Here is a 12,423-nt window from a genome sequence, read left to right on the forward strand (position 1 = left end):
CCATCAGTCTGAGAAGCAACCTTCCACCATCACCCTCTGCCTCCTTCCATTGTCAATTTTCTATCCATTCAGCTATCTCTCCTTGGGTCCCATGAGATCTAACCTTCCAGAGCAGCCTACCATGTGGAACCTTGAAGAATGCTTTGCTGAAGTCCATGTATACAACATCTACAGCTCTGCACCTCATCAACCTTTTTGGTCATGTCTTCAAAAAACTTAAGTATTATGTAAATACTTAAATGATATCCCTTCAAAGGTGGTCATTGCTAATTTGTCATTGTACATTGGGCATTTTAACTATGAGGAGGTACATAATTCGAACAGGACCTGGTAAAATGACCCTCTCCTAGCACAGAGGCAGAAACTACACACAATGCTATATCTAGAGACTGGAAGAAATTGAAGATAAACTTCCCAAGTTTTCACTTCAACTGACTTTCAATACAACCTAACATTCAATTCGTCCTCCTGGCAATTATATCTACACATTAAAGTTCTGCATTTCTTAAATGAGCGCACTAAGATCACTTGGTTCATCAGCAGTTACTAGTTCCTCACTATTTAAAAATATTCTGTGTTTCTATTTTGTTCCAACCAAACTGAATTATCTCCCATTTCCACATCCAATGTTTTAACCTGACAATATCCATTTGCAGCTAAACAAAGGTAAGGTCAGGACACCAGATGAGCAGCATTGAAGCATCCTGGTAAATCAGGCACAGTACACATGTGGGATTGCACAAAAAGCTGAAAGATTTGCAGCCTTTTACGGAAATATCAGGTTTGAACAGGGATTTGAGAGAATTTAGGTCTTCGAAAAAAAGGTTTTATGGTGGCATTAGAAAATGTGAAGTTTTATTTCACGTTTAGTACAGACATTTTATTTATTGAATGGGAAAATAATGGAAACAAGAAACATTTCAGGAGGCACTTTGAGCCATTTGGGGAATGAAGAATGGTGGTAATGGGTTTGGTACAGCACACAAGACAGTGTAGTCAGGGCAGTTGAGTGACCTCTCAACTTATCAATTGTTGTGGACAACAGCAAGAAAGTGCATTACAAAATACATTATAAATGTGAACATATTCATTTATAATGGAAAACGATGCAACAACAATGTGAGAACTACAAGTTCAGCTCCACCGATCGGAGGTGTATGCAAATGTTAAGAGCTTTATGAGGCAGATATAATTCAATAAGATAGATATAACTCAATGGATGAACTTTGAGATGATCTCCAAGTAGTACTTGAATGTCTCACTTTCTCTGCAAGTTAATTCCCACAGTTATTTACACAACTTGAGATGTTAATCTCCTGGTGCATTCTAGCTAAGGGATTGAAGAGAGTTCCGTGCGCTCAGACTTGAATCACGCAGAAAATAAAATGGACTGCTGATCCCTGACTGCCCATTTGAGGTACTGCAAGACGTGAATCTAGCTTGTAATATATTGTCATAATAACCGAAAGGTGAAAAGAACATGATCCCAAGCTACAGATGTTGCTGCTTGCACAGTTCTACATTTATGGGTACTTAATGAAACCCTTCTTACCATTTTGTATTTTCTGGCTGCGACATTCAATTAGCAAGAGAAGCCATTTGAGAATAAGAACAAAATCACAAATATTTTAGTGTTCTCTCTTGGCCGTCTAATAGTGAGAACTACCGGTTGAAGCTTAAAAGGTTTCCAGGCGGAAATGAGGGTGAATGGATGTTTTAAAATCTGGACACGTACAGATCTCACAGATGCATGCTCATCCCATGTACTATTGACAACAGATCTACACAGCGGCACAACTCAATGGCACCACCCATATACCAGAGGTCCTTAAGTCAGTTCAGACACAAGCACATAAGAAAGTGAAACCAGCAGTGACCATTCAGTTTATCAGGTGTAGATTATGCTAATGTGTCCCATTCATCCATCCATCAGGTGTAGATTATGCTAATGTATCCCATTCATCCATCCATCAGGTGTAGATTATGCTAATGTGTCCCATTCATTCATCCAGCAGCACTTGGTGATCTATTTAATTTTTTCAGCATGATTCCTATCGATCCAATCAGTTGAGTAATATAACTAACCACATTAAAGCACTTGGTGAATATATTTCACAGAGACAACAAGTAAACAAATAATTTATTTGGAGTGTATTTGGATTTTCTTTTAAGAGCCATGATAGTGAGGAAGTTAGTAGATGGTTTATAGTTTGCAGTGATTTGTAAATAGTTTGCATAGCATCAAACATTGAACACAGAGTCAGGTTCTTACTTGCAGTACACTGGTGAAGGATTTTGAGGATAGGTTGAGTGTGTGAACGGTGATGAAGGAACGTTATTGGGCCAAAGTAAGCACTATTTGACTTTTTACATAGAGTCATCGAGCAGGGAAATAGGCCCTTCAGTCCAGTTTACCCATGCCGACCAAAATGCCCCATCTACACTAGTCCCACCTACCTGCGTTTGGCCCATATTCCTCTAAACCTGTCCTATGCATATACCTGTCTAATTGATTCTGTAATGGTGTGATAGTAACCACCTCAACTACCACCTCCTGCAGCTCGTTCCCATCACCACCATTTGTGTGAAAATGTTCCCCCTCAGGTTCCTATTGAATTTTTCCCCTCTTGGTTTAAAGCTATGTCCTCTGGTTCTTGATTCCCCTACATTGGCTAAAAGACTGTGCATTTACCCTAACTATTCCTATCGTGATCCTATAAGGTCACCACTCATCCTCCTGCACTCCAAAAGATAAAGTCCTAGCCTGTCCAACTTCTCCCTATAGCTCATGCCCTCGAGTACTGCCAACTTCTTTCTCAATCTCCATTGCACCCTTTCCAGCTTAACGACATCTTTCTTATAACAGGATGAGCAAAACTGAACACAGTACTCCAAATGTAGCCCCACCAATGTCTCGTACAACTGTAACATAACCTCCTAACATCTATACTCCATACTCTGACTGATGAAGGCCAATGTGTCAAAAGCCTTTTTGACTACCCTATCAACCTGTGATTCAACTTTCAAGGAACTATGTACCTGCACTCCGAGGACCCTCTGCTCTACAACAATCCCCAGAACCCTGCCATTCATCATGAAGGTCCAGCCCTGCATTGACTTCCCAAAATGTAACACCTCGCACTTGTCTGTATTAAATTCCATTAACAAGTCCTCAGCCGACCTGCCCAACCTGCTGTAATGTTAGAAAACCATCTTCACTATCTACGATGCCACCCATGTTCGTGTCATCTGTAAATTTACTAATCGTGCCTTGTACATTCTCATCCAAATCATCAAAATAAACATGGGTTATGGTATCCCAGCTTCGGGATGCCCAGTAATGCCCAGTAATGCCCCAGGTGATCAAATGTTTCATTGCTTTAGCTTTGATATCCTCAAAATTGGATGGCACAAAATAGCTGAAGGTACAGAAAGCAAGATGGAATACCTACCCAAGAGGAAATAAATTCTGTGATATTTATGTTCTGAACTAATGATCCAAAATATTAAAAATGAAATGAAACCGTCACTTCCATGAAAATGAACGTGGTAGAGTGCAGGAGATCAAATTGAGGCGCTTGTAAAGGGCCTTTAAGATCATCTCATCTCTAACCATTACCAGACATTTCTCTATATTCTGCCACATGATAAATAACCAGGGTTGCTGCAATTAGGGGACCCTTTGAGTAGCTGGCACTTTAGTTTAAGATTAAAACGGGGGATATCACTGACTGTGCCCCAATAAATGGAGAGGGATCCGAAAAGCTTAAAGAAAGACACTGCCAATGGCCATCAATACTGCCAGTATAAGCAGGGGATCTGTAAACACGGCAATATTTATCAGGTCTCCCACACCGAAAGGTATGGAAACCCAGATACTGAAAGAGAGTTTATGATTTGTGCGTATCTGTGTTTTCATAGTCTATGTCTCTCTTAAAAAAACAGAGCTGAATGAACAGAAAACAGAGAGAAGGAATAAAGAGCTCGATGTTTTGATATGAGGGGAATGAAGGGACATTGGTTGGTGTGGGAAGGTAGGAATGAGGTAAGGTATTGAATGGCTATCTTTATACTTTTATTTTCTTATAAGAGCGTAAAAAACAGGAATAGGAGATGTATGACTCATTAGGCCTACTCTTAAATAAAATCATAAACGAGGCAATTAACTTGTTCTCGATAACTCATGTGACCCCTGTAGACCAAAATCTATTTCTGCCTTGGACACATTCATTTATACAGTCTCCAAATTCTCTGTGTTAGAGATATACAACCTTCTTATCTTTTCAGTTAGGATAGCTACCCAGGCTTTACAATGGCATTGATAGTCCATGTATTGACTATTGACCTGTTCTCATCATTTCAGCCCATCCAGTTTCCCATCAGCCAGCAGCTCCTGATCCACTTCAGCTCCTCAATGTGTCCAGTGTGTTTTCTGGTCTCATGCTTGCCTCTCAAATGAGCAAAAGCTTGGCTGGCTAAGTTCTATCGTACCAATGGTGCAGTGATGAATGAATTGTATAGGATGGGTTCCCAGCTCATTTAGACATGAGAAGGATTCCCATAGAAATGGAATCTAAATCTTAACCATGTTTTAAAATGTCACGTCACGTTACATTGCCATGGAGGGGGGCTGGTGGTTTATAGACCACAGCAACTGGCTGGATCACTTCCCAGTAGCAGAACAAGCAGGAAGGCTTCACACACCCATTACTTGGCAGGTGAACATGATGGAAAAATAAGCGGGTTTCACTATCCCTCCTCTTGGCGAATGAACAGGTGGGACATCAGGTGGCAGTGGGTGAAATTAAATGCTGATGAGAGGGTGGAATCAGCAGAAACATGAACACAGGGTTCATGGGGAGAAGGCAGGAGAGTGAGGCTGAGAGGCAAAGATAGATCAGCCATAATTGAATGGCAGAGTAGACCTGAAGGGCCGAATGTCCTAATTCTGCTCCTTTTAAGTTATGAACTGATAAAGTCAAAAGAGGAGCTGCTGTTGGCAGTGTCCAGACAGTCAGCATCTGCTTTTATTCCCTCCTTGACCTGGGAGGATGCAAACTCAGGCCAGTGACACCAGTGTTTGCTTAGTTCAATGCTGGAGAACTACTTTGTGCCCCACAGGTCAGTCACCCAGGAGGGTGTGACTAACACAAGTACCAATGCCCAGGTTTGAACATGTTTTCATGAACTGTTCAGGCTGTGGCTGACGTGTCAGCCTATCACTGTGAACGATCACTATCCAGCCCCACTACAATGAATCCTCAGATTTTCAGTGACATGACCAGTTACAACTCAGTGCCACTGAAGCATGTGGCAAATCTTATGGAAACTGTTTCAAAGAATCTTATCACTTAGAACTAATGGATTCGAGATGGCAAACAGGCCAATTATCAAAAAATCCATTTAATTTCCAATTTTAATGGCTAGAGCAGAAATCTGAGCCGAAAAGAGTCTGTAAGGTCAACTCTCTATAAATAATGAGATATGTGTAATAGGTGGCTGGCACTAGATCACAGATCTGAGGGACCACATTGGTTTCAAGAATGCAGCTAAACCTCCTAGATTTCAAAGAAGGACTTTATACTTGGGCAGTTAACATGACGATATGAAAAAGAAAGTTAAAGCCACATTTATACATTTTTGAATTGACCATAATGCTACTTTTTCCCCCCCCTGCAAAGATGGCTCCCACCCTGGGGACTATGTGCGAGCTAGCCATGGAAGCAGATCTACTTTGATCAATAAGTCAACACTTTGCCATTTTGCTATCGTGGGCGGTAATTCACAGCCTTATGGGTACAAAGGGGTACAACCCCAGCCTAAACACCCCGGGCTGTCGGCAACATCTTCAGGTTCTATGCGGACCCCAATACGAGTCACATCTCTTTGGGGGGAAAGGTTGTGTGTGGGGGGAGGTGTTGAGGATTATTGGGGGGCCAAAAGATGTGGAATTGCTGGTGTTGTGAGACAGATACTTCACGGGAGGTTTGCAAATCTGCCAAAGCAGTAATCGGGAAGAATTTCAAGGGGTAACAGAGGAGCAAAGTGGTAATGGAGAGGTTTCTGAAACAGTGGACCTCATGAAAAACCTGGAGCTGATGGGAATGTTGATGGAGAATAAAAGTACCCTTCCTCCAAAAAGTGCAGTACGCTCTTTAACTCAGTCACTCATAAGACCGAGGAGAAGGATTAGATGTCAGAAAACACAGGACGCCTGCAATTACACATTACGTCAAGTCAGACCTTGCCGGGGATGCGATTGTTTTCCGGATCGTATCTCCGGTCGCTCTGCCGCCTAACATCGTGGAGCTGGCGGCCTTGCTCGAGACTGACTTTGAGTCCCACCGCAGGGCCGTGGACTTACCATCGGAGCCTGCGGTCCCTTGCCTGGGATCGACGCTCCAACCTGCGGATCGCCTGCGCATTTCAACATCAAGGAGCTCGCAGTCTCGGGTAGAGACTGATGTCGGGAGGTTCCAAAGTCGCAGGAGGTTCGACTAGCCCTAACCCAGGGTCCGATCGCCCGGCGTGGGGGAGCTGAGATCCCCCCGATGTGGGAGCTTGATCGCCCTGATGCGGAGGGCCCGACCGCAGGCTACGGGAGCTAAGATCGCCCCGTCAACGGAAGGCTCGAGACCCCCGACCGCAGGAGAACAAAGAGGGGAAGAGATTGAACTCTTTTTTTTGCCTTCTATCACAGTGAGGAATGTGGAGGAGTCACTGTGGTGGATGTTCATGTTAAAATGTATTTTGTGTGTCTTGTTGCTTTTTATTGGTATGACTGTACGGCAAATCAAATTCCTCGTATGTTGCAACACATCCGTGGCTAATAAAGTATGATAAAGATTATGAATATGATGATGATAACTCACAGGTGAATGGTTTAACGCTGCTGTGTATATGCTTGTGCTGCTTTAATCCAGAAGAGGTGGCAAAGGTTTTTCCACAGTCGGGGCAAGCGTGCGCCCGGGCTCCCACATGCTGAGACCTGATGTGTCGCTGCAGGTTGCTTGGATCGGTGAACACCTGATGGACAGGAAGGAGAGAAAGTCATTGGAAACAGTGACAGGTTCTGGTCACCTGCAGCAGAGACCTCTTATTGTAGCCACAATTTCCACAATGAAAGTCTAAATATATTGATAGCAATAATACGCAGCACTCTGGCATAGAACAGGAGAGTGAGAGAAACTGGAGCCACTTTATCACGCTGACAGACACAATGGCCCGCATCACCTGTTTTGTTAAACAGGTAGGCTTGTATACACTGGAATTTAGAAGGATGAGAGGAGATCTTATCGAAACGTATAAGATTATTAAGGGGTTGGACACGTTAGAGGCAGGAAACATGTTCCCAATGTTGGGCGAGTCCAGAACAAGGGGCCACAGTTTAAGAATAAGGGGTCGGCCATTTAGAACTGAGATGAGGAAAAAGACATTAAAATTAGATAATTTATCACTTTTTCTTCCAATTGTGAATAATCCTTTGTTTAAGCCTTCATGGGTAGACGGGGGTTTTACACAATGGAAGGATTATGGAATTAAAAATATGGGACAACTTTATAAGGAAGGCACTTTTCTGACATTTCAGGAGTTGCAACAGACTTATGGTCTTCGTGGAAATGATTATTTCAGATATCTTCAACTTAGAGATTATGTAAAATCGAACTCCCAAAATTTTCGAATTAGAAATTCAGAAATTCTTGATGAATGTTGGAACAAACATCCTAATACAGAAAAATTAATATCTTATATATATAATATCTTATTAGACAGTGACATTCCCTCCACGGACTTATACAGACAAAAATGGGAAAAAGAATGAAACCAAGTAATTACGAAAGATACTTGGGAAGAAAGTTTGCAACATATACATCAGTGTTCACTAAACGCCAGACATTCTCTAATACAATTTAAAGTAATACATAGGTTACACTATTCAAAAACAAAACTACATAAAATTTTCCAACATATCTCACCTAAATGTGATAAATGTCAACATTTAGAAGCTACATTATTTCATATGTTTGCAAACTGTATAAAAATTAAAAAATTCTGGGTAAATATTTTTAGCATAATATCTAAAGTAACCAGCACACAATTGGACCCAGATCCAAAATTAATTATACTCGGAATATTAGAATTAAATCAAACATTTAGAACAACACAAAGAAACTTTATGGATTATAGTTTAATAACAGGAAAAAAATTAATTCTAAAATTTTGGAAAGGCCCTACGGCCCCCACAATCAAAATGTGGATTATAGAAATGACGGAGACCTTAAACGTGGAAAGAATCAGATTTTCCCTGTTGGATAAACAGGAATTATTTATTGGAATATGGTCTCCTTTTATTGATTACTTAAAGGGTCAGAATGGTTCAGCACAGGAACCTGACTAGCACTCGGACTAAAGAATGGATGAAATGCTATACTTTGAAATGTACGAATATATCTCGAATGAAGTTTTTGTTATTTTAATAAATTTCTCCACTCTTCTTTAACTAACTTTTTCCTTATCTTTATAATCTGTTTTTGTTTTTGTTTTTATTTTTCTTCTCTCTTTTTTCTTTCTTTACTTCATCTATTTCTTTAGTTCTATCTAGTTTTAAAAAAAAAAGGGGCAAAAGGTATTGGAGACAATATAATAATAATTGACAATATTATCAATTTAAAAATGTATGACTGTAAAGATGTAAACAGGTTATGTACCTATCTCCAATAAAAAATTTATTCAAAAAAAAAAAAAGATTATTAAGGGGTTGGACACGTTAGAGGCAGGAAACATGTTCCCAATGTTGGGCGAGTCCAGAACAAGGGGCCACAGTTTAAGAATAAGGGGTCGGCCATTTAGAACTGAGATGAGGAAAAACATTTTCAGTCAGAGAGTTGTGAATCTGTGGAATTCTCTGCCTCAGAAGGCAGTGGAGGCCAATTCTCTGAATGCATTCAAGAGAGAGTTAGATAGAGCTCTTAAGGATAGGGGGTATGGGGAGAAGGCAGGAACAGGGTACTGATTGAGAATGATCAGCCATGATCACATTGAATGGACAGGAAGGGTCGAAGGGCCGAATGGCCTCCTCCTGCACCTATTGTCTATTGTCTATTGTCTATTGTAAGATTCGATGATTTGCTTTTTTCATATTTTGCTTGGGCAGCTTACAACCCAATATTGATTTCTCTAACTTCAAGTAACCCCAGCATTCCCTCGCTCTCCATCCCTCCCCCATCCAAGTCGCACCAGCTTCTCGCTCTCACCCAGCAAACCGCTAACAATGGCCTGTTTCCTTTATCATCGTTACTTTTTGCAGATCTTTCATTCATTTGTTCTATATCTCCCCACATCACCGTCTATATTTCTTGTTTTCCTTTCTCCTGACTCAGTCTGAAGAAGGGTCTGGACCCGAAACGTCACCCATTCCTTCTCTCCGGAGATGCCACCTGTCCCACTGTGTTACTCCAGAATTGTGAGTCTATCCTCGGTTTAAACCAGCTTCTGCGGTTCCTTGTGTAGGAAGATTCTACGTTCTATCTGCATTGGCATTTAATGTACAACGTTTTGCCAGGGTCATGAAGTTGTTTTGCATAAATCGTTTGAATTCCAATTGAGTATTTTACTTTGGGCCCTTGATCTCGAAGGGCCGAATGGCCTAGTCCTGCACCTATTGTCTATTGTCTATCTCGGAGAAAGGGCAGCAAGTTTCCACGCATCCAGGGCTGGTATCATTTACTACTCAGGAGGTGCTGGCATATCAGTCTATGTCTGTTGGATCAGCAGGACTGAGTGTGACAGCAATTTTTCCAGTTAGTCTTTTTTTTTAAGCAGACTGCAAGGCAGCTGACAACTGCACTTGTTGGAGACCTGCAACACATAACCTCATAGATCACTTGGAAATGGAATTCCCCTCAGCATCAGGGCATCCTCAATTACCAGTCACCACGCAGGGTGACGGCCATTACTGGTGGACGAATGGTGTTTCAGTCTCTCTGTGATTGGACTGCAATCACTCTTTGTTATCATACGGCTTTAATCAATGGAATACATTGCAAGCTCAGTCTAAAGTGGAGTTGAGTTTAGAGGTACAGCGCGGAAACAGGCCCTGCGGCCCACTGAGCTCGTGACCGACCCCGTGATGCCCGTACGCCATCCTGCACACACTAGGGACAATTTACAATTTTTTTTAACCAAAGCTAATTAGCCTACAAACCTGTACGTCTTTCGAGTGTGAGAGGAAACCGGAGATCCAGGAGAAAACCCATGCAGAATTATGGGGAGAAGGTACAAGCTTCGTACAGACGGCTCCAGTAGTCTGGATTGAACGTGGGTCTCTGGCTCAGTAAGGCAGCAGCTCTAACGCTGTGCCACTGTGCTGTCCAAACAATAGCTCAAGTCCCCAAATTCTCACCATGCAACAGTCAGAAGCTGCACAGGATATAGACTATGTCTCACCACATTTACAAGTAACAATTATATAATGTATTTTATATTGCTAAATATTCTAAGCCGCCAGCCCTTTTTGGTCGCACTGCAGATGCCCAACCACTTCGGACCAAATGTTTCAACAGACAAAAGAGAGGTAGAGAAGTAGATTTGAGGAGGGGCTGCTGGCTGCTCGTGGAAGTGTGAATAAAACAGGGGATGCATGGTGGCACAGCGGTAGAGTTTCTGCCTCACAGCGCCAGAGACCCGGGTTCGATCCTGACTACAGGTACTGTCTGTATGGAGCTTGTACCTTCTCCCCGTGACCTGCGTGGGTTTTCTCCGGGTGCTCCGGTTTCTGCTTACACTCCAAAGACGTACAGGTTTGTAGGTTAGTTGGCTTCGGGAAATTTGTAATTTGTCCCGATTGCGTGTGGAATAGTGTTAGTGAACAGGGATCGCTGCTTGGCGTGGACTAGGTGGGCCAAAGGGCCTGTTTCAGTGCTGTTTGTCCAAACTAAACTAAATCTCAAAGCCTTGTAGAAATGGAAGAAATAATAGTGAATGAATTTTCAATGAATTTGAAGACAGAGATAAGAATGATTAGAGGTAATCAGGCGTGCTGCCAAATTCACCAAGTGCTCTGCTAATTGGAGAATGAAACAGTCTGATACAGTCTGATACAGTCAACAAAGGTTTGGAAAAGCACAAGTTTATATTGGGTGGAAGATGGAAGGCCGGTATGGAGAACATTGGAATAATTAATTCTAGAGGGAATAAGGACATGGAAGAAAGCCTGTGCAGCAGATTAACCAAGGCTGGGTTACAGCTGGGTAATGCTATGGAGGTGGACATGCTTCTTTGGGTGATGATGCATATTTCGTGCTCATTTTAGAGTCAGCAATGTTACCAAGACAGTGAACACTGGCTCATGCTTACACAATTGCCAGAGACGATGAAGGTGTTCAGTAAATGTAGTTTGTGGAAGGGAACAAGTACAATAGCTTCAGTCTTCCAAAAAGTCTAATTGGAAGAAATTTGTGTGCTTCTGATATTGAATGTAAGACAAGCAGTGTAACAAATCTTAGTCATACAGCACGGACACAGACCCTTCGGCCCACCGTGACCATGCTGACCTTTTTGCCCATCTACATCATTATGGCGAACCTGATGTGTTTTTTGATGATGCCACCAATGGGCAGCATTGAAATGAGGGCTGGAAAGGTGCCCAGGATAGATTATCATGGAATGCTAGAGCCACCGGTTCTAGGATAGATTATCATGGAATGCTAGAGCCACCGGTTCTAGGATAGATCCTCATGGAATGCTAGAGCCACCGGTTCTAGGATAGATTATCATGGAATGCTAGAGCCACGGGTTCATAAGGAAATCAAAAAAAGTGATTCTCTGGCTGCAAATAAAAATGGTAAGTCACAAATCTAGCCTTTTCAGGGTAAGAGTTAACTACAAGGGTATGAATAAAGAATGTTACAAAATCTGGTCAAGTCTCTGCAAGGTCTGTCTTGTCTGTATGGAGTTTGTACGTTCTCTCCGTGACTTGTGTGGGTTTTCTCCGAGATCTTCGGTTTCCTCCCACACTCCAAAGACGTACAGGTATGTAGGTTAATTGGCTTGGTAAATGTAAAAATTGTCCCTAGTGTGTGGAGGATGGTGTTAATGTGCAGGGATCGCTGGTCGGTACGGACCCGGTGGGCTGAAGGGCCTGCATCTCTAAACTAAGGTTGTTTTTGGTCACTTGATGAAAATAAGATGAGTTGGGTGAGAGACTCCAGTCACTTGGTCACCAGAAACAGTGTCACGAGGCTGCTGTGACCGTTGACATAGCAATTTATAATACAAAATGTTGAGAAAGGAGGGGTGGCCAAAATCTATAAGGACAGTTGGCAAAACATCTAGACAGGACAGAGCACCGAGAAATACTCTCTGTAAACGTTTGATTTATGGACATGATGATAATTTGTGCATATACATAGAATAAAACATTCT

General features: G+C 42.1%; 1 protein-coding gene across 1 annotated transcript in view; it reads right to left on the minus strand.

Annotated features, from left to right (window-relative positions):
• The window catches only part of prdm16 (PR domain containing 16), a 722,475-nt gene that overhangs the window by 82,683 nt on the left and 627,369 nt on the right, over window positions 1-12,423 (minus strand). The window contains exon 7 of the mRNA XM_078425753.1: window positions 6,873-7,026. Coding sequence (XP_078281879.1) covers window positions 6,873-7,026 — 154 coding nt within the window. The remainder of the gene's footprint in view (window positions 1-6,872; window positions 7,027-12,423) is intronic.

This window comes from Rhinoraja longicauda, chromosome 30, assembly GCF_053455715.1.
Source record: "Rhinoraja longicauda isolate Sanriku21f chromosome 30, sRhiLon1.1, whole genome shotgun sequence".
In the NCBI taxonomy this organism is placed as follows: Eukaryota; Metazoa; Chordata; class Chondrichthyes; order Rajiformes; family Arhynchobatidae; genus Rhinoraja; species Rhinoraja longicauda.